Source organism: Yarrowia lipolytica, chromosome 1D (genome assembly GCF_001761485.1).
Source record: "Yarrowia lipolytica chromosome 1D, complete sequence".
Lineage (NCBI taxonomy): Eukaryota > Fungi > Ascomycota > Dipodascomycetes > Dipodascales > Yarrowia > Yarrowia lipolytica.
In genome coordinates this window covers 3,077,111-3,098,878 of record NC_090773.1, presented here as the reverse complement: position 1 = coordinate 3,098,878, position 21,768 = coordinate 3,077,111, and the positions used below count along the sequence as shown (strand labels likewise).

The window sequence follows — 21,768 nt, the reverse complement described above, 5'->3', positions numbered from 1 at the left end:
TTTATGCGTCACTGTAGCTGCAACGCTCATCTGCAAGGTGCGATTTCGGACGTTTCTTTTTCTCTCCTACTTTTTATACGATATTTTAGCACAGCCAGTTGGGTCAGATTGGAGTCAGATTGGCGACGTGTTTCAGATGCGAAACAGGTAGGTGTGGGAGTGAATATTCGTAGGTCACCAATGGCAACATTCAATGTTGATCTGTTGTTGTGCAAGTACAGTATGTACTGTACCGGTACAAAGTGATCCCTGTTGGTTGAGTGCAATGTACGTCAACTACCGTCAGCTATAGATCTATGATTATGGACAGGTCCTCATTGAATCAGACTGACTTCGAAGTCGGACAAGAAATCAGGTCACGTAAGTCATGGTTACGTAAGTCACGGTTAGTCACGGTTACGTAAGTCACGGATGTGTAAGTCACGATTACGTAAGTCACGGTCACGTGACCGGGTACAGTACAGTACCTGTGTTTGTCATCATTTTAGTCACCACTCCGAACTGTCAGAGTATTTCTGTCCGTGCTGCTTGGATGAGTCGAATTGAATACCGTAAAAGTGGAGTTCGATGCAGCAATTCAATGGAATTGTTGATTATGACGAAAATCTCCGTACTTAGTTGTGGACTACTTGGATGCAAAGTCCACTACATTGATGTTGGAGTTTGAGACAAGTACATGTGATATACTATGTGGGATAATACAATACTGTACTGGTACTGTACTTTACTTTAATTGGATGACTGTTGCAAACAGCAGTCTGAGATCTTGCAAGTTTCATCATTCTTTGATGAATGTGTGCTTTTACTTATACTGTAGTTGGAAGTTAGCTGAGCTGGGAATACCTCAAGAAAGAACAATGAAATCCAGAAATAGCCCATAATAGTATTTTGCGCACTCAGCGGATCGGCTTGGACGCATTCCCACTCTCCATGGTCGTTTCTTCACTATCCGATTCCTCCGACGAAAGTAGTCAGTCTTGACAATATCCGCTGAACCAGCTCAACAGGACAATCAATATATTTGCTGAAATGCAATCTAGAATACCCGGAGGAGTAGTTTTCATAAGAATATACAGTCTACGGACAGAGCGGGTTTTGCCATCTAGAAGGACGGGTGTCGTGCCCTACCGCACTTTACGAATCTGAAGTATGAAAAGTTGTGTCAGAGCTTCGGTTCTGGACCTGTCCAGCAGTCGAAAGTTCCCCAGTGGTCTTAGAACAGAGTCTCTGATAGTAATAAATATCCATTGCCTCCCCAAAATCCTACCGGTCTTTTTCGTCATCGAATCAATACCAATGACTTCATATAACCGACAAACCAACAAGAACCGTAAAATCCAGAAACCAGCAGAAGCTGTAGTCTCAAGAATTGTTCTGTTTCCACTGGCTAATTTGTTGGATATTAGTACAGTAGTAGTATACTCGCTCAGTTCATACAGTACCTACCAAATCACCCTTCACGGATGATCTACAACAGTTCTTTCTCAATACAAACATTTACTATTACTCAAATAGTAACTACTTGTACTGCTTACAACAACATTATGAAATATTGTATTGACACCAGAAAACCTTGGAAGGTGTGTGTAACGTGGAGTCCTACTCCCAAGAACCTCTGCAAGCATACTGTATCGACAGCTACAGTAGCTGAATAACGCCACTTGTGGCATTGCAGCAGCACCCTTGAGATTGGGCTCTTGCTGAGAAGAGAAGAGAAGAGAAGTCCACTGGAGCATGGCCCCAACACATTTAAGACAGTATCTCATAATAGAGATAAAAGGACCTAGACAGTCACCTCCTGAAACAGTGATCTAGGTCCATTTGCCGGTATGTCTCTCCTGGATAGTCATTTGTGTAGATATTGAACGCATACGACTATCTCATTGGAAAGAAACTGCTCTTCTTATCTTCGAGGGAAATCTGATCCAGTCTTTGCGACAAGGACTCTGAGATTGACGTCTCCCCGGAATTCTCTTGGCCCCAAGTATCAACCACCTGGTAGCCCCCTCCGGTAAATACACTCGAGTAGCCGTCGTGAAACTGCTCGTCGGCGTCGTTGTTGATCTCTGACAGTACGTTAGAGGAGGCAACTGAGTAATCGTCGCCGGCAACCGAAGCGGTGTTCTTTTCCTTCCTGTCAAACCGGTTATTTCCTCTCCAGGGCCGAGGCTTGGGCAGTTGGATATTGCACGGCTGCAGAGCAGACAGCGGACCTTCAACAAGACACCGCTTACTTCGGAAGTAAGTGATGAGATGCAGCCACAGAGGATGTCGAGCCAGGACATGGGGGTTACCAAGAATGATCAATCCGTACTTAGCTCGCGTCAGAGCCACATTGAGACGTCGGGGGTCGGACAGGAACCCAATACCGCCCGTTTTGGACGATCGCACACAGGTTAGAATGATAAAATCTTTTTCTCGACCCTGGAAAGCGTCCACAGACTGCACCTCAACTCCCTTGTACATGGCTTCGTCCACTGAGCCACTGGATACCATATACTGGGTCACGTAGGCTCTCTGGCCCTCGTAAGGAGTGACTACACCGATCTGGTCCGGAGCAACGCCACATTTAAACAGTCTGGTGACGATTCGCTCGCAGTTGGCGGCCTCGGTTCGGTTCAGGAAAGACGTTCCAGAGGCGGAAATCTCCTCCTGGCCGAGATTGGACCAGAACAGCATGGGGTGTTGCGGCTGGGGCCAGGGGAAGTCGACGTACTTGAGCACACGGGAGGCAGTGGTGACACCGTTCTGCAGCGAGCCCTCGTAGAACATGTTGGAGGGGAACTCGGACAGAGACGGGTGCATTCGGTACTGGACCATTAGCCGGATGGGCACGTGGCCAATGAGAATGAGTCGTTCAAACAGAGATTTGTTGAGTCCCGCGTTGGCGGCCTTGGAGTTGAGAATGACGGGTCCCAGCTGCTGGTGATCTCCGACAAATACAACCTGTTTGCAGCCGTGGACCAGGGGAATGAGACATTCGGGCTCCGATGCCTGGGTGACTTCGTCGATGAGAACGGCCGAAAAAGTCAAGTTTTGCAGCTTGAAGTTTCCTGCGGTGGAACACGTGCAACAAATGACCTCGGCTTTTCGAATAATGGCTTCGGAGGCCTTCTTCTCGAGCTTTGCAAATTCTTTCTCATCAGCAGCAGAAAACTCACCCAGTTCGTCCTTGAGCTCAAACAGCTTCTGAAGACGAGTGAACCCGTGATCTCCGTGTCGTAGAGCATGCTGAATGGTCAGGTGCTCGACAGAGGAAGACATGGATTCACGTGATCTAGCGGTGAGTCGCAGCACATCGATTCCAGTAGACGCGATTCGTTCAGCCAGCTGGTCCACCGCCACGTTGGACGGTGCACAAACGAGAATCTTGGAACCCTTCTCTGGGTTCTGGCGTCGAATGTTTGCGAGATGGTAGATGATGGTGGTGGAAACCACAGTTTTACCTGTTCCGGGAGGTCCCTGGATCAAGGAGAATGGTCGTCTAAGCACCTGCTTGACTGCATTCACCTGGGACACGTTCAGTTCGTTGAACCCCGAGATACTGAATTGCTCGGGAAGAGGAACATCCAGAAATGTTTCGGGAATGTCGTGACCCAGCAGATTGTGATAGATGTAACCGGACACGGAATAATCGTCTGTGGCAAACAGTTTGAGGGCCTGCTGCATCCGTCGATACGTGATATCGTTCCAGACAAACTCCAGAGCAAAGGGATGCGATTCTCCTGTGGGGATTTGCTTTTCGTCGCCTCCCTTTCTGATTTCAAGCGTCACTTCCTCGGAAAAGTTGTCCGGGGTCTTGACAACAATTCCCGTGCCGCTCCATCGAGGCGTAGAAGAGGACTCCGAACCTTCAAAATACAACTTGACTTCATCGCCAACGGTGATTTTGGTTCCGGTCAAATCGTAGAGATTCAGATAAAAGGTGCACAGGTAATTGTTGTTGAGGGCCCGGTTCCAGCTGACTGTGAGTCCACTCTGACGCTGCGACTCCTTCATGTTCTTGTCATAGTCGGCTTCGATCTTGACAAGAGGTCCATACGTCCGCTGGTACTCATATGCATCTTCATAAGTGGCCTTGACCTCGGCAATCTCCTCCTCCTCGTCCTGCTCCTCCTGGTTACCCAAGAGAGCCTCTTCCCACGAAAGAGACGGGTTTGTCTTCCAGGCCTCCTCGGCCTTGATCACATCAGCCATGGTGACACGTGACTCGCTTCGCCGCGGAATGGGCACTAGCCACGGCAAGAATTGCCGGTCCTCGATCAGCGTCTGCCACTCCCGGATGTCCCAGTTGGCGTCACTGGGCGACCGCTGGATGCAGTGGCGACACAGAAGCACAACCACGTTTTCCAGCTTGGCAGTGACAAACCCAAGCACAAAAACATTCTCGTTGCCACAATTGTAGCATTCCAGAACGTCCGATCCGACCTCGGAGTCCGGATGAAGAGCCACAGTCTTGTTTCGAGACTTGACAAGATGAGCGACAATGTGGGAGGAGTTCAAAGAGCCACCCTTGCCGTTGCAGAACCACTTGTTGGTGGTCAGGCAACGCACAACCGACGCCGGAGAGCTCTCGCCACAGTAGACACACGCATGGGCAGGACGAGCCTTGCCTCCCCCAATCACAATGTTATCCCCATTGTCGTACTCGGAAAACTCGTCATAGTCACGTGACTCGCGCCCGGACGTCAGCGACAAAGTCTCGAACTCGGATTCGCTGTCTTCTCCGCTGAGATCCATCAGCCCGGCCAGTTCTTTGTCGTAACTCATGGTGGTGTAGATGTGAGGTTTGATTTGAATTTTCATGCATAATTATGTAGCAAATTGTAGCTGGGAGTCTCGAACCGGATAACGGAGGATTGGTGGCGTTGAAAGAGTCGTTTGATTACGAATCAACGGCTGTTTTGTTCTTTGTATGTTTTTTTTTTCAAAAGTCGCCCGCTATGACTCATGCTGACTAAGCGACATAAAGTTTATCGGATGGTAGTTTGAATTAGTTGGGAATTAGTTGAACAAAAAGGGGTGCTGGGGGTGGTGCTCTTGGGTTGTGCGAGGTCTAGTGAAATGAGTCTTGGAAAAATGGAGTCTTGGGGGTTACGCGGTATATTTTAGTGTAGATATTATGGGGTGTATAGTGATAAAAAGTGGAGTTATGGGCTTCATTGTGCTCGTTCTATATGAAGCATTAGTTGGGATTTTAGTTGAGGTAAGGAGGTCTACAGTAGGAGGTATAGGAGGTCATTTTGCGAGTAAATGAGAAGCGATGGGGGTTAGTCTGTATGAGAGGAACTGATCGGCATTGTTGGCGGAGGATAATGCTGGAGTTGGTTAGGGTTACTATGGGGTGTTGTAGTAGAATGATGAGGGTGGTGTATTGTAGTGTTTGAGATATGGTCCTTCCAGATATTAAAACTAGCTGATTTGAGAAATGATTTGATCTTTGGAGAGCATGTTATTTTGGATCCCGTTTAATTTTCCCGAATCTGGTCATTTATCGTCTCATTAGAAAGGTAGGAAGTTCAACTACAGTAGTACCTACAGTACCTACAGTACAAGCCCTTGCTCGTCGACTTGCTCTTGCGATCGATTTGTAGATCGGAGAAAGTATCAGAAGATCTATTTAGACGGGTTATTGTTGTACACTTGAGTTGAAATCGTTCAAATCGGAAGAATATCCATGATTCTATAACAATCCTGTTCCTGCTCTTCTGTCTGAACTGAACGAAAGGCCGAAGAGATGATAATGAAGACTTGATATAATCTCAAGATAAATTTTAATTGATTTAATTTTCAACTAATCACCTCGACCCAGTTCAAATCGACCCAAATCTCGACCTGTTCGGTGATGTGGGTTCTGGCCGGAGATGCAACGGAGAAGGGAGAGGTTTTGAGGTGAAGCGGAATTATTGAAAAGAAGATAAATAGAATGTTTAGTCTGTCTCTCCACTTCAAGTGACAATCCCTTCTTTTATCCAGCATTCTAGAGCATGTTCAAACTGTTGGATCTGAGCCGTTCGGGAAAAGTCAGACCCGGAGCCTGGCGAAATATTCTGTCAATTATACAATACTTTCGTAGTACTCTTTTTTGATTCCTGGGAGCTCCCAAATCCGATAGGTCTTTCTGATCATCACTGTCTCCGTATAATTCGTTTTCCATGGAAAAATTACATTGATTGTCACTGGGTGGAAGGATTACAACGATTGTCATTGTGTTGGACGGGGCCACAACAATTCTCGAAAGCAAGTTTCTGTAGAAGTAGAGGAGTATCAGAGGAAACTATCGACCGGAAAATCACCAGTTTACATATATTCTTTTTGAGGTGCTTCCACCATTCGCCAGCATATCCTGACATTGAAGGCCATTTGGTCTACAGTGAAGACATCTCACAAGCACTCCCAACAGTTAGTTGAACACAACAAATGGCAATAAATGGGTCCAAACTGTTCATAATTTGACCGGAGAAAGCGGAGAATGATACAATGGTGAATTTTACATCTTTATCCGGGACCTTTCACTTCTTAAAGTGTCACATATAGCTTTTTATTGGCCACATGATATCCCTGTGGCCATCGAAATAAGTTTTCAGATTAAGCTTTTTCGTGGAAAAGAATTATGCATACAGATCTTTTTTTTTGTCAGTCTTCCCACAACCTTTACATCACCGCCACAAGCCCAGCATGATCAGAAGACAGGCCCGAGAACGGCGAGAGTATCTCTACCGAAAGTCGCTCCAGCTGCAGGAGGCGACCAAGATCCAGAAGCGGCAGCAGTTGAAGGCGGCGCTGGCCTCCGGTAAGCCGTTGCCCAAAGACGTGGCTGACGACGAAGAGCTTCGAAAGACCATTGCGTACGACGAGTCTGTGCAGGATGAGATTGACGACGAATATAGCGCCATGAGTGGCATCACCGATCCCAAGGTGGTGGTGACGACTTCTCGAGACCCGTCGACCCGTCTGTCTCAGTTTGCCAAGGAGGTGAAATTGCTGTTCCCCACTTCTATCCGGCTCAACCGAGGAGGAACCGTGTTGCCGTCGCTGGTTTCGGCTTGCAAGACGTCTGCTTCATCGGATCTCATTGTTTTGCACGAGCATCGAGGTGTGCCTACTGCCATGACGGTGTCCCATTTCCCCCATGGCCCCACCGCCTACTTTTCGCTTCATAACGTGGTTCTTCGACACGATCTGCCCGATACCGGCAACATGAGCGAGGTGCACCCTCATCTCATCTTTGACAACTTCACCACCGACCTGGGTAAGCGAGTTGTGCAGATTTTGAAGCATCTGTTTCCTCCCGGAGTGAAGAAGGACTCAGCTCGAGTCATCACATTTGCCAACCGAGGCGACTTTATCAGTGTCCGGCAGCATGTCTACGTCAAAACCCGGGAGGGTGTTGAGCTTGCTGAGGTCGGACCGCGGTTTGAAATGAGACTCTATGACCTGAGACTGGGCACTCTGGAGAACAAGGATGCCGATGTCGAGTGGAGAATGCATGGATTTATGCGAACTGCCAATAAGAAGGATTACCTTTAAGTGGCAAGACTGAAGGTCTGAGTGGACAAGAGCCGATGAAGGCCTACTGGACGACTTATTGATCGCTGGAGGAAGTAATATCTTGTCAGCACTTGTGCGGTTATGACAGCTTTTGGAAAGCAGTTACAGAAATACAGGGAGTTTGATAAAATGTCAAAAAATGAGTCGGTTTTATCTGAACCACCTTTCTCACGCTGACTCGACATCAGACTGTCCACCGGCTGGCTTCAACACAATACTGTGTGTTCATACACACTGATAGAAAGGATATAGTATTTATGAGCATATTAATAGTGACAGAGTGTAGAAGTAAAGCTCCACGTACAGTTTCCAGAAGAGTTTTCAGAAGAGTGGGGTTTTGATGTTCTTGAATGTTGGGACGAGGTTCGGAGGTGTTTTTCGTCTGAACCTCAGCATCGTCCAAATGCTCTAACAAGCCCAGAATTGGTGTCAGACTGATCGCAAAACTCTGCTCGTTCCAATGGTATGTTCCATAATACGCCTGGACCATTATCCGTTGTGTACTGTACTGTACTGTAGTCGTGCGTTTCCTCCACCCCTGAGATTTCACTTCTAACCTGTTCTCGAAAGGTGTTAGAAGTGACCGGATCCGCATAGATTTGTCGCTACGTCCTCGATTGGGGACTTTGACGCAATAGGTATGTTTTCAGACTGGAATATAAGAAATATTGTGGTGCCTTCTTTCTGTAGAACTACATCATATGAAGGACTAAATGTGACCCTAGATCATCCAATGGGGTTCTTCTTATCAGCACCGTTAGATGCAAAACAACTCATGCTTTTAGAGCAATTAGGAAACAAGGATGAATATCCATCAATACATGCCTGCAACTACTGTACTCCCTCCGATAAACTCTTGAGTAGCCTCGCTTAGAGTCTTGGCAGTCTTGGCATAATACGAACATTCGTAGGTAGGGGTTATAAAATTGACATGAGAAGGATGGCGGTCTCGAGGGTGATTTACAGGCGTGTTGTGGCCAATACCAATAACCTGCAGTAAATTACCCTCGAGACCGGCGGTATTCGTTGCTGACCTTTCAATAGTTTGCTACATACTACTGTATACTCTCAAGAGTCACGTAATACTCTATTATATCAGAACGTTTGATTGATAATTACCTCCAAAATTCTTGACGTATTTGGATCATTCATGGAGACACACAGTGTCTCGTTCTACGCATGCTCTCATCATACATCTCAGCGGTCTGATCTCTCTTATCATGCATGCACTACACCAATGTGCGTGAATAGATGAGAATTGAGACAAAACAACCCAATCGAAAACCACCGTACGTCACGTGACATGTAACCAGTGTCTCAAAGTCCACCATCACGTGACCACCTCTTTCTTTTATCCTTCCTCCTCCCTCAGCACCAACTTTGTGTCTCAAACTCTGAGTTATCCGACTGCCCTGATTGACAGCCTCCGACTTGATTTCTTGCTACTCACAATCACCAATCACTCCAGCCATGCCCAAACTCGTCGACCAATACGCTGTTTTTGAGGAAGTCACAATTGTCCCTACTCCTACGGCTTACGAGCAGATCACCATTACCGCCGACTTTGCTAAGCATGCTCTTGCTCTTGCTGCCTTCCCTCTCTTGACTGGCCTCTATGCCAAGCGAGGAGCTAACCAGAAGCCACTCAAGGCCTCTCAGATCGAGTTGAAGGCTCTCAAACAGTTTAACACCAATCTGGAGACTCTCACTGAGTGGTACTCCATTCTCGTTCCCGTCGGCTTTTTCTACACCAAATTTTCCGCCAACTCTCTGGGAATCATCTCGTTTGTGTGGACTAACATGGTAGGACTCGTTCGAGAGGACGCTCCTTCGATTATCAAGCTGCTGGAGACCACTGGACTCATTGGAGACTACGTTACCTGGATTTCGGGTGTCACTGGTTTCTCAGCTCTCAGTGTGTGGATCTATCGACATCAGGTGAGACGACAGAAGGAGCAGAAGTTGCCGGTCATTGGTGTTCCTGAGGTTTCACTCGCACTCTTTGCTGCCGAGTTTGCCTCTCTTGTTCTGGTGCCTTCTAACCCGGCCCTCAACCAGCACACTGGGGGTCCTCGAGTTCACCCTGTAAGATGATTACTTAGGGGTACTTGACTACACCGGTATTTACTTGACTGCCAAGTCACTTTCAACTAACAATACATAAGCCGTACTTCTTTAACTTGACACTCTGGATAAATGTAGACGTGCTTTATCTTCTGAATATTGATGCTGTAGCATTGGGATTTTGCCCATGACTTATTTGCCAGCATTATTGTCTGCTGTCCAAACATCGGCCCTTAGTCTGTATAGCATGAGGACATAGATCAAACGTTTCATCAATCGAAATCTTTGGCTCTAACGCGCCCGCTAGACGGATTGTTGTTCAACATTGTGGAGCCTTGAACAAGATATCAACCGATCAACGTACATAACATGGTGTCACTACAAGTAGCGACCATGCGATCTGCTACTGTGACGGAACAAGCCTTTCAAAAAGAAGCCAACACAAGCAACGACGCAATCGCTCGGCGAGCATCGTCCACGCTGCCTCTGGACAAGGGAGGCACGGATATAACCCGCAGAATACCTAGCCCGCACTGCATGATGTTCGGCAACCAAACTCAGATACCGTAAAGGCAAGTTGCAACATCGTCTTTGCATCCATTATGATCAATTTATGCGATAGTTTTTGCCCCATTAGTTGTTGAAGTTGGAAGGATCTAGAGATAAACTTTCGGTTAAAATCGCCAGACTCTTGGCATCTTGGCACAGGAGCAGCAGAGTGTGCAAGTGAATTCACAAGCCTTCAGAAGTGTTCTGGACAAGATATTCGGGTAAATGTGACAATTCTTTAAGACTTGACTGACACCTGTTTTCGAGAAGAGAAGCCGCCAGCAAACCTGAGGTATAATTACAGTGCCGGTATCCTGCATCGTTCATGGACTGCCTGGTTTGAATCTGAACCGACTTGTAGATATCTCGACATACGTCGGAACACAGCTGATAAAGCAGTGATCCGTATATTCCATCTTTTGTACAAGCTCAACTTTGATATACAGCTTCTGATGGCTCTTTTGTACTACAATATGCGACAAGAAACTCACTAGATCTCCCATTCTGCCTCTACAGTGACGTCTCCTCATGCCTTGGGTACGTAGATGTGTTCAATAACATACTCTGATCTGACTCAGGTGGGTGTCCCTGTCCAGCATCTCAACTTAGCGTCCGTACAGATATCCTAATAATATAATGCATTACTTTTGTGATGGAGTGGTGGTTATGTGATAACGTGATTTAGAACACAGTCTTGTCGCTTATTCTGAAACCAACTTGCGGTACGCACCCGTTGTAGTTAAGAGATGTTCCGTGCTTCGCACTCATTATCTCAACTGCAGCAACATCGCCTTAGGGTCCACCACATACGCCTTCCACTTATCCGCCATCAACGCCATGGTCATTCCATCCAGAACCCGATGGTCACCTGACCAAGAGGCATTGATGATCTGCTCGGGCACAATGTCGCCCTGGGAGTTATACCGAGGCAGCTTTCGGGCCTTTCCAAGACCCACAATAGCCACCTGTTCAGACACAATGACAGGAGAGAGATAGGTTCCTCCCACATTGCCAATGTTGGAGATAGAGATGGTGCCGCCGGTGAGATCGTCACGAGACAGCTTGCCTGCCATGCCGAGCTCCTGCAGCCGCTGCAGATCCGCGGCGATCTCCACAATGGTCTTGTCCTGCACGTTTTTGATGGTGGGCACGAGCAGACCGTTGGGGGTATCCATGGCGATGGAGATGTTGTGGTAATCTCGCATGAGCACGGCAGGCTTGTCTCCTGAAAGATCGACCTTGGCGTTAACCATGGGGTAGTCCTTCAGGGCCAGAGAAAGAGCCTTGATGAAGAAGGGCATATAGGAAATCTTTGAGACGCCGTTGGAGGGCGATTTGGCGAGTAGAGAGTTGACGGATGCTCGCAGCTCCATGAGCTTGTCCAGGCACACTTCGTCGGTGTACAGGAAGTGGGGAATGGACAGAGAGTTGGTCATGGTCTTGAACATTCCCATCTGAGTAGGTGTGAGGGGAACGAGTCGAGAGCCAGCCGTAGAAGTGGTTGTAGCAGCAGTCACAGAACCTGTTGCCGAGTCAGAGACTGCAGAGCCACCCTTCTGGTAGCTCAGAACATCCTCCTTCATGACTCTGCCGCCCTTTCCGGAGCCCTTGATCGAGGCAATGTCGATTCCGAGCTCTCTGGTAAGTCGGCGGACGGCTGGGGTGGCCAGCGCTTTTTGGTAGGCCTTGCTCGGGTCAGAGGAGACTGTGGTGGCTGTCGAAGAGGCCACGGAAGCGGACGCCGTAAGGGGTGTGGCTGGGGTAGCTGCTGCTGTGGAAGGGGCCGCATCGGATGACTCGGCAGCCACCTCAGATGCACCTTCTCCGCCTTCTCCCGTGTCAATATCGACTAGGGGTTTTCCCACAAGGGCCATGTCACCAGCGTCATAATGGAGCTTCTTGATCACTCCAGTGTATCTGGACGTAATCTCCACGCTAGCCTTGTCGCTTTGCACCTCGCAGATTTGGTCAAACTCGTTGATTCGGGCTCCGGGCTCTACAAACCATTGGATCACCTCGCACTCCTTGATTCCCTCTCCAATGTCCGCCAACTTGAACGGAATCACCGCTCGGGCAATGTGGCACGCATGGAGAGCTCGCCGCTGCAGAAACGACGTCCGCAAGCCACCGCCGACGCGAGCTGTTCGAAAAGCCATTTGGTTCAGCATGTGGATGGTGAAATTCGCTGTGAAAAGAGACTGGCGGAACAAGTGGTGTGTCTTGGGGCAGGGTCTGTCTGGGTCGCTTTATATTTAACAACCCCGGATTTGAGCTTATTATAGTTTGTCGGTTAACGAAGGCTTTGGGAGGGGGAGAGGGTAGAACATAATGACAAGACGGCTCAAAGGCGATATTCAGAGGATATTTCTGAACACAAGAAGCTGAAACGGGTTAGTTCAACCATCTATGTGCCACATATGGATCGCACCAAGTCACATGACCAGTTTCGACCGCGTTAATCCGAGCCTCAGCGAATAGCCGCTTACCATACACCATACCATACCATAACCTAGTATAACCGCCCGATAATGTACGAAGCCTGGAGACCATAACCGAACCTGCGCGGTGTCCATATCCGGCTTAGTCAGTAAGTCAGACCGCGATTCTCTCTTTTCGTTTCTGCCGAAAATTCTTTCTGCCTTGTCTCTCCTCTTGTCTGACTTCTGTTGAGCTGCCCGCATGCTAAATGCCAGATGTCGGACAATGTGCGGAGGAGAATACACATTTCCCCACAACTTTGTGCAGCTGGGACGCAGACGAAAAATGGGTGAGCGCAAGACTCTGGGCGGTTTTTCTGTGATATAACGGTCGTTGGAGGATGTTAAAATACTATCTGGAGCATTTTTTGAAGATGGGGGCCTTTTTTTCCTGAAGATTTTGACCATTCTAGTGCTGTTTTGATAAGGTGTCATGTCTTGTTTGGTTGTAGTTGATAGAGTTTATTTTAGTTGGGACATTAGTTGGAAATCGTTTCCTGTAAATAGTGTTTATATATTCAGATTCAGATTCAGATTCAGATTCAGATATTCAGATATTCAGATATTCAGATATTCAGGGTTCTATAATATCTTCAAGGTACTATAAACAATACACAGAACTCTTCTGGTAACCATTAGTCGTAGTGGGGCGGGTTTCCCACAGCACGGTAAGATGGGGGTCGTAGTGTCTAGAGCATCTTATGATGATTACTGTATGTACATGCTGTACGATACCGTTAATCGCACTACTGCACCAGTTACACTCTCAATTACAACATTGTAGCATTTGTATCGAACAGCAGTCTGTATGTTCAGATAGGCCCATCTCCACTACGCCCCCAAACGCCAGATGATACCAATTTGCTTAACGAACTTCATCTTTGTATTGTGAAGAGTGTAATGAATCCACTAATACCAGTTGAGATCCTGCCTGAGGACCACTTCGAGAAGTTAGCTCTTTGGCAAGCAAGAATGACGAGCGGTCGCGAAAAATGCCTCTAACCCGAGAACTGTACTTTGACCGAAGTGACTTTGAGGAGTCTGCTGGCAAGGAGTTCTTCCGACTCACTGCTACTCAGCCCGTGTATCGGCTCATGGTTCCCCACAAACCTTTCTCCCAAGGAGTAAAGGATGGAGCAGAACTGGAACTCATGGACATTCTCACTTGGTAGTTCCTCGCAGTTGAGAACTGGGAATGCACGGGACAGATAATCCAGTATTCTAGACTTGAAAGGAAATTAGTCACTAGATGGTGACTAAGGATCTCCATAAATGAGTTGCCTGACTAATCGGATGTGTTGCCTCTGATTGTAGTAATCGGACTCACTGATGATGAATAGCAAACAGTCGAAACTTTGTTCTCCTGGAGTATGTACTGGAGTGATTGACAAGGTTAATTTCATCTAATACATAAACATTCCATTCAATATATTTCAGAAATAATCGAACGCTGTCGTCAAAGATCCAATATAATATAACTACATGGGAAAACGTCATTTTCTTCCCATATTTACATATTTCCAATACTAACTACCATCGGTAATTCGGAGATGGATCGTAGTCGTCTGGACAACCCATGAAACTTTTAGTTGGGTGCTTCACTACAAGTATAGAGAGAATGGGGATGTTACTTAATGTATTATCTTTCAATGCAAAGTTATAATCAGAAAGAATAATCAGAACAAAATATCATATCAGAAAAATATAAAATAGTATATACCTGACCCAACATCATAGCTCATAGTGAAACTACTTCGACGTTTTAAATTCACAAATTGAATCGTATGCTATAACTTGATCTGTTAAAATTCCTCCAATTCTTTGGGCTTTCCTAAATAAAATAAAATTTTCACCCTACCTCGGATCGAACCCACGACCCTCACTCACACCTCCACGTATCATCAGTGGAATGCCTTATCAATCTACCATCACCAGCACTGAACAACACACACACACACACACACACCAATGAGTCTGTTTTTCAAATCGCCGCTGGATATCGAGATCCGATTGGACGGCGAGGATTCGCGCGAGCTCGTCGAGGTGCGGGGCCCCGACAAGGGCAAGAAGGTGCCTCTGTATCTCGACGGCGAGTCGGTCAAGGGAACCGTCACCATTCGACCCAAGGACGGCAAACGTCTGGAGCACTCGGGCATCAAGGTGCAGTTCATTGGCTGTATCGAGACGAAAAACGATCGGGGAGCGGGCCAGGGCGCCCAGCCAGGCGAGGGAGAGGCGTTTCTGTCCATGGCCCAGGAACTGGCTGCTCCTGGAGAACTGCGCCACCCTGAGACGTTTGAGTTCGAGTTCAAGAACGTGGAGAAGCAGTTTGAGAGCTACAATGGACTCAATGTCCGGCTGCGGTACTTTGTGCGGGCCACGGTGGTGCGTCGGATGAATGATGTCACCCGGGAGAAGGATGTGTGGGTCTACTCGTACCGGCAGTCTCCCGACTCCACCTCGACCATCAAGATGGACGTGGGTATCGAGGACTGTCTGCACATTGAGTTTGAGTACTCCAAGTCCCGCTACCATCTCAAGGACGTGATTGTGGGCCGAATATACTTTCTGCTGGTGCGGCTGAAAATCAAGCATATGGAGCTCAGCATCATCCGTCGAGAGACTGTGGGAGCCCCGCCGAACCAGGTCAATGAGTCTGAGACGCTGGTACGATTTGAGATCATGGATGGAGCTCCTGTGAGAGGAGAGACCATTCCTATCCGGCTGTTCTTGGGCGGCTTTGATCTCTCACCCACCATGCGGGACGTGAACAAGAAGTTTTCCGCACGGACGTTTTTGTCGCTGGTCTTGATTGATGAGGACGCCAGACGGTACTTCAAGCAGTCGGAGATTATTCTCTACAGACAGTAGCCGAGACGGTTGAACGAATCTACGCCGAGGCTGAGCTGGCGATGAGGGCAGTGAGTTTGTTGGGATGCTCCTGACAAAGTCGGCTACGATCTAGTCTGGGTTTCGCTTCCGCTGCTGCTCTCTCGCTCTCGCAATGATGTAATGATAATGAATTATGATGTACGACGAGTCGTTAGAGAGGCTGATTAGATCGGAATGTATAAGACTCGTTAGAGAGGCTGATCAGATCGGAATGTATAAGACTCAGTCAACTTCAACTGTATTATACTTGTAGCTTGTTCTCAGTGTCAATACTGGACAATACGTGAGCATCAAGGGACCTCTATAACGTACCTACAGATCCCTTGAGATCTACAAGTACGCTGTATGATTAAGCACTTGAGGTCACGTGATACATACACGGCGATCACTCTGGAAACAACAGTCTATGTCGTTAGATATCAGTCTACAAGGTACAGTAACTGCGTAGATGTATTTTTTTGCGAGTAGCGACATTTATTCGCATCACGTGATATGGGTTTAACAATTTCGGAGTGGGGTGTAACATTGACGGCACCTGATACCATACTCCTGACATGCAACGATATGCAGCTTCAAGGGCAATATTTTCTTGTGCTTGACTTGATACAACCAATATAAGTACAGTACTTGTATGAGTTGTTGTGAAGATGTGTCGAAAAAATCATTGATCCAGGGGCAACCGCCTAACTCCGAAATATTGAGCCTCTAATTTGGCTTTTTTTTCTACAACGAGTTAAATTAATTTATAAATTCAATCTCGGCTTTTTTAGTCTATATATTTTGCAGGACACGTAAAACAAGAGTTGAACTCACGCTCGACACATGGGTATTAGAGGACTTACGGGATATCTGCGACCATTGTGTGTGCAACGACCGCCGCAGTCGTTTGCGGACGGCGCCATGTTCATCGACGGCCACGCCATGGCTCACCAGGTGGCGCGAATGGGAAACGAAGGAGCCATGTACGACTGGCGGGGAGTAGGTCTGACCATGGAACGGGTGATGAACCAATGGATCCAAGACGGCTGGAATATTGAAATTGTGCTGTTTGACGGGCTCACTCCCCGAGAAAAAATGGGGATCATCAACAAACGGGTGGCGGAGCGCATCCGAACTGCCACCAGGTCAAGCTCCCTCAACCTGGCGGCGGCCTGTGCGTCCGTGTGCCAGGCAGTTCTGGTCAACAAGTACCCCCAAATCAATTGCAAGATTGCGCCTGGCGAAACCGACGACATTCTCGCCAGCATGGTGTGGAATTACGCCATTAATCATACCGATACCCCGACCTACCTGCTCACTGGCGACTCGGACTTCTTTGCATTTGACTTCCCCGAAAATGTCACCATTGTGAACCCCCAGATGCGCCACGGTATGTACAGTGCCCTCAATCTCACTCCCCAGGTCCGAAAGAAGAAGGGTGTCCTGCCCTCGGCAGCAGCCTACATGATCAAAGAGAATATCAGATACAGCAGCGTGGAGACGAACCCTAGGTACCTCGAATTTCTCGCCAGCCAGATGGACACTCTCAAGAGAAACTCGATTTCCACCCATGACGAGTTTGCCAACAACGAACAAATGATGCATAGTTACAGGGTACTTGGAGAAAACTCGTTCGATCAAGCTGGTCACCGCATCATCAATGGCCTGGTGGCCTCCAACGAGCTGTACATGATGATGCCTATCATGTGTGAGCCTAGCGATTCTGAATTTTGTTTTGATGCCGGACGCCGATGGAGATCTCTGGCCTACGAGGTCATTGCTCAAAAGGCGGGAGGCAAGGGCATGTACTTTTCCGAGTACGGACGCAACGGGTGGAATCTTGGAGAGCGAAAGATCCCCATCACGGACGGAAGCAGAGAACAGACTGACCGCCTGGAGGACTACAAGTACGGCTCCAGGGAGACTATCACATATGAGATCAAACAGTGGAAAACGAAGAAGGATATCGTGAATGCCATTTACAATGAGACGGCCCTCACTACTCCAAGTGGAGACGGGATTCTCAAATACAGCCCCGAGATTACAAAGCAGGCAGCCTTGGCGTATCTCAACGAGATTGTCGACTCAGTGGATAAACGTCGAAGAGACATCTATCATAGAGATAGAGGCAGAAGCATGACGCCCACCTCTTTGCGAATCTACAACAAGATGCTCGCTTGTGTCTTGTCTCTGCGATTGCTTCAGTGCGTTGGGTTCAAGCTTCCTGTCGAGCTCCAACTGTACGACATGGATGGAGCTCGATGGGGCCAAGTGGTCTTGGAGACCCATTCTCCCCGTCACAAGCCCATCAACGTGAGAAAAGACAGCAGGTCTCAGAAGAGTGCTGACGACCTTGCTGACCAGATTGGACAGATGAAGATTGAGTCCTAGGTATTTATTGAATAAATCTGAAAACCAAGTGAACGAATCGTAAGCAAAAACAAAAGAAAGTAACAAAAGAAAAACAAGAGAAATAAAAGAAATAAAAGAAAGAAGAAGAAAGAAAGAAGAAGAAAAACTTAATGAACCTATTGTGTACAGTACATACAGTACATACTCGTACTCGTACCATTAACACCTAAAACATTGGCCTACACTGACTGAACTACTGCCAACATCACAAAAATACATTCTCAAAATACCTCTCTGGAACATACAAAGCCGACTCCATCATTGCATTCTATCAACTCAATTGAATGTATTTGGTCTTTTACAGATACCAAAACTTCCATCCATTACCTTCCAAAACAATGAAAATACGGCTTCGGTCTGATCTGCCATAGTCAAGCACCAGAGAGCCCAGCGATACGAAAAGCCTAGTGTTGCGCTCGTAGGCAGTAGCTTTTTCCATTAAGTAAGGGGAATGCTACTCGTACTCGCGTTCAATCTGTCTTCTTGTTGATCCATAGTCAACCTGTTGTTCTATAGTTCACCTGTTTGTTTACGTCGTAAATAGATTCCGTTTATAAATAGCTGTTAGTGTCGGTATTTCACGCGACTTTTTCCTTCCCCTAAAACTGTGAGGCCCGTCTTGTAGCCACAGCTGTTGTTGGCAACTCCTCACTGCCTAAACCACGGTTTGCTGCCACCCAGCATTCCATTCAGGTTCCTCCTTCACCTCGTGCGTCTTGACATGTCTCTGCAACTGATCATTCCTTCCAAACCGCTTGTCACACCCCGGATGAGGACAGGCAAACGGCTTCTCCAAAGTATGGGTCTTCATGTGCTTGGTCAAGTTGGACGACTCGGAAAACCGCTTACCACACCCAGGCCACTTGCAGGTGAGCGGCTTCTCTCCAGTGTGGATCCTCATGTGCACCGAAAGCGCGGTTGACGCCGCAAACGTCTTGTGGCAAATCTGGCACTGAAAGGGCTTCTCGCCGCTGTGGATGCGCATATGCTGCTTGAGCACAGACTCCTCGGCAAACCGGTAATGACATACAGGACACTGGTGAGGTCTGTGCTTTGTGTGGGTCTGCAAATGACGCACCACCTTTTGCCGCTGAGTGAAGGGTCTGTCGCATCGCTCACAGCCGTCCCACGAGCACGAGTACTCGGGTTTCCGCGAGCCAATATGCTTCTCGATCACGTGATCAGACAGGTCCTTGGCCGACGAAAATTGCAGTTTGCACACATGCTTGGGGTCCTTCTCCAACACCCACTGGCACGTGTGCACCGTGGCTGCTGGGGCTGGGGCTGGGGCAGCAGATGCTGGTGGCGTACTGGCTACTGTCGAGGTCACAGCACTGTTGGCAGCACTGTTGGCGGCACTGTTGACGCTGGGACTGGTAGAGGAGCTCGTACTGGGCGTCGGATTGGTCATCTGGCCATACTTTGGAGAGTCAAAGTCGTTGTCAAAAGTGCTAGGAGGCGTGTAACTCAGGGGGGACCCTTCGGAAGACGGAGTAGACGTCAGCGGAAGCATAGTTGACACATTCTCCAAAAAGCTGCCAGGGTAATGGTTATTGGAAGAACAAGTGTGTTCAAACGTATGCAGCTGATGCGACTCCATCAAATGCGACACAAACTCGGTGAGGTCGTTGCTGCGGAAATGACAATGGTTCCACTCACATTGAAAGGGAGAAATGCCTACCGGAGGCCGTTTCTCCTGGGGATACACCTTCATGGCGTTTGCACAAGCCGTCTGGTGACGCGAGTACCGGTTCAAGTCATACTTGTGAGCATTCACAAAATGGCAGTCCAGGTCATCAGCGGAGTCTGTGTTGTAGTTGCAGTTGCCCCAATGGCACTGCAGGATTTTTGCTGGCGACAGGTACGGTTGCGGGATGCTCAGGGTGGAGCGTAAGGACGAAACATTGTCTGCCGGAGTGTTTGACGAGCTGGTGGGTGTTGGGATTGACGGTGCCGCCATGTGTGTGAACGATGAGCCCATTTGACCAGAGTGGTTGTGTTGGTGGCCCTGTGGGTGCACGTGATTGTTCACGTGACTGTGTTGATGCTGCTGCAGATGCTGCAGGTGGCCATGTTGCTGGCCAACGTGACCCATATGATGATCATGGACTCCGTTGGCATGGTGGACACCATGGGCATGGTCAGGATGTGTCTGGCAGAGCTGGAAGGGGAAGTTTTCAGGGACCGTCAAGTGCTCGTTTTTGAGATGCGACAAAAAATTGTCCATGTCCGAAACAGGGTCAAAGTCGCAGTGTGTGTGGTGAAGGAGGTGTTCCGGAATGCGTTCATGGAGACGGCTATGGATGTCCATTAGAGGAGTTATATTCGAAGAGTGGTTGTTATTGTTGCCGCCGCTGTTGTCGAGGTAGAGGTGTTGGTTTTGTGTTTGAGGAATTGGTTGTGGCTGTTGTTGGGGTTGTGTCTGTGCCTGTATCTGCTGTTGTTGCTGTTGCTGTTGCTGTTGCTGTTGCTGTTGCTGTTGCTGTTGCTGTTGTTGTTGAGTGCCCTCCCCTTCCCAGTCAACCGCCAACACAGACTTGATGTAGGACTCAAACTCCTGTTGGTTGGACAGTGTCAGGACCTCGCAGCCGTCGTCGCACGGACAGTCTTCGTCGTCCTCAGGGCCATCCAAACACTCGGCACAGTCGGCATGTTCGTTCTTGACCCGAGTTGTTCGTTGCCGTTTGGTGATGGTTGGCGCCGACGACCGGGTCCGCTTTTGTGTCCCCTTTAGGGTCTTGGTCTTGTCGTTTGTGTCGTCATCGCACGAGTCGCAGTCGCTGGTCTCGGAGCAGTCGCTGAGATCGCAGCAGTAGTATGCCAGGTCCTCTTTCATTTTGTCCGTCATGTGTGACATGTTGGAACGGTGATGCGACAAAAACTAGTGTCGGGAGTGGGTGGTAAAAGTGAAAAGACGATCGATCACGTCTCTCAAAAAAGAGTCTCACACTGCGTCTGTACGTCTACCTCTCTGTATCCTTGTCGCGAAAACCCACTTGACTGAGTTGAGTTGTAGGCGGCAGAGAGATGGAAACGATGAGTTTGGCTCCAGTAGAAAGAACGGATAGATAAAAAAAGATCGGCGCGCGCGGTTGGCAGAGTCACGTGACCAATAATGAATGTGTCGGTGCGTGGGGGGGCTCTTAAATTCGCTGGTTGCGCCTCTTTCAGCTCCGGTCGTTCCTCTCTCTCAGCTCCGGTGCCGTCTTCTGATACAGTGAAGGACACCTTGGTGGTTGCCCCAAGCATCTAAACTGCCGGTTCAGAAAGCTTAGTTTCCAAAAGTTTATTTTTTCCCCCAAAAAATATGTGGGCTTGAAAGTTTAACCAAACCCAAGGTCAGTGGAGGGCAAACAGGGAAGTGTGCTTGTAGCGGTATGGTACATTAGTGTGGAAAAATTTGACGAGAGAAAGAATGGTCAATCAAGTGTGGGTGGTTAGCGGGTTTCTCGCCTGTTTTGACTGACTGTCATCATTCTAACCCGATGACAATGACACTACTGTACCGTACATAGTTGTACTACTGACTGGTACATGTAATGTCAAGCGTCAGAGAGCCCTTTGAAATTCAATTTGGTGCTAATTTGCCGTGTAGTCCAAGGTTGTGAGTGGATGGTGGCTGTTAGAGGTTCGAGTACATATGAGTAGAAGGCTCATTGGTAGGAGGAGGTTCTTGGTAGCACTTTTTCCGCCGTTGTGCTACTGAAGGGTAAGACAGTGCTTGCTGTAGCTCCGGTACGAGTAAGGGGGCCGGTACGAGTAAGAGGGCCGGTACGAGTTAGAGGGCCGGTACGAGTAAGGGGCCGGTACGAGTAAGGGGCCGGTACGAGTAAAAGGGTGCGGT

General features: G+C 48.2%; 8 protein-coding genes across 8 annotated transcripts; 4 read left to right on the top strand and 4 right to left on the bottom strand.

Annotated features, from left to right (window-relative positions):
* Positions 1-1,875: 1,875 nt before the first annotated feature.
* YALI1_D30941g (uncharacterized protein) lies at positions 1,876-4,806 on the bottom strand (the record flags this gene model as incomplete). Its single annotated transcript, XM_503209.2, has 1 exon — positions 1,876-4,806. One exon carries the CDS (start codon positions 4,804-4,806, stop codon positions 1,876-1,878), a length of 2,931 nt encoding a protein of 976 aa, XP_503209.2.
* Positions 4,807-6,678: 1,872 nt separating this feature from the next.
* Positions 6,679-7,530, top strand: YALI1_D30922g (uncharacterized protein; the record flags this gene model as incomplete). Its single annotated transcript, XM_503208.3, has 1 exon — positions 6,679-7,530. The coding sequence occupies one exon, from the start codon at positions 6,679-6,681 to the stop codon at positions 7,528-7,530; it is 852 nt and encodes a 283-aa protein (XP_503208.1).
* A 1,491-nt stretch (positions 7,531-9,021) lies between these two features.
* On the top strand, positions 9,022-9,645 carry YALI1_D30899g (uncharacterized protein; the record flags this gene model as incomplete). The annotated part of the gene is made up of 1 exon (XM_503207.1): positions 9,022-9,645. The coding sequence occupies one exon, from the start codon at positions 9,022-9,024 to the stop codon at positions 9,643-9,645; it is 624 nt and encodes a 207-aa protein (XP_503207.1).
* A 1,286-nt stretch (positions 9,646-10,931) lies between these two features.
* YALI1_D30866g (uncharacterized protein) lies at positions 10,932-12,332 on the bottom strand (the record flags this gene model as incomplete). The annotated part of the gene is made up of 1 exon (XM_503206.3): positions 10,932-12,332. The coding sequence occupies one exon, from the start codon at positions 12,330-12,332 to the stop codon at positions 10,932-10,934; it is 1,401 nt and encodes a 466-aa protein (XP_503206.3).
* A 1,174-nt stretch (positions 12,333-13,506) lies between these two features.
* Positions 13,507-13,911, bottom strand: YALI1_D30850g (uncharacterized protein; the record flags this gene model as incomplete). The annotated part of the gene is made up of 2 exons (XM_068282839.1): positions 13,507-13,709; positions 13,752-13,911. 2 exons carry the CDS (start codon positions 13,909-13,911, stop codon positions 13,507-13,509), a joined length of 363 nt encoding a protein of 120 aa, XP_068138940.1.
* A 698-nt stretch (positions 13,912-14,609) lies between these two features.
* Positions 14,610-15,512, top strand: YALI1_D30843g (uncharacterized protein; the record flags this gene model as incomplete). The annotated part of the gene is made up of 1 exon (XM_503205.3): positions 14,610-15,512. One exon carries the CDS (start codon positions 14,610-14,612, stop codon positions 15,510-15,512), a length of 903 nt encoding a protein of 300 aa, XP_503205.1.
* An 843-nt stretch (positions 15,513-16,355) lies between these two features.
* YALI1_D30826g (uncharacterized protein) lies at positions 16,356-17,903 on the top strand (the record flags this gene model as incomplete). Its single annotated transcript, XM_503204.2, has 1 exon — positions 16,356-17,903. The coding sequence occupies one exon, from the start codon at positions 16,356-16,358 to the stop codon at positions 17,901-17,903; it is 1,548 nt and encodes a 515-aa protein (XP_503204.2).
* A 676-nt stretch (positions 17,904-18,579) lies between these two features.
* Positions 18,580-20,781, bottom strand: YALI1_D30781g (uncharacterized protein; the record flags this gene model as incomplete). Its single annotated transcript, XM_503203.1, has 1 exon — positions 18,580-20,781. The coding sequence occupies one exon, from the start codon at positions 20,779-20,781 to the stop codon at positions 18,580-18,582; it is 2,202 nt and encodes a 733-aa protein (XP_503203.1).
* Positions 20,782-21,768: the final 987 nt, after the last annotated feature.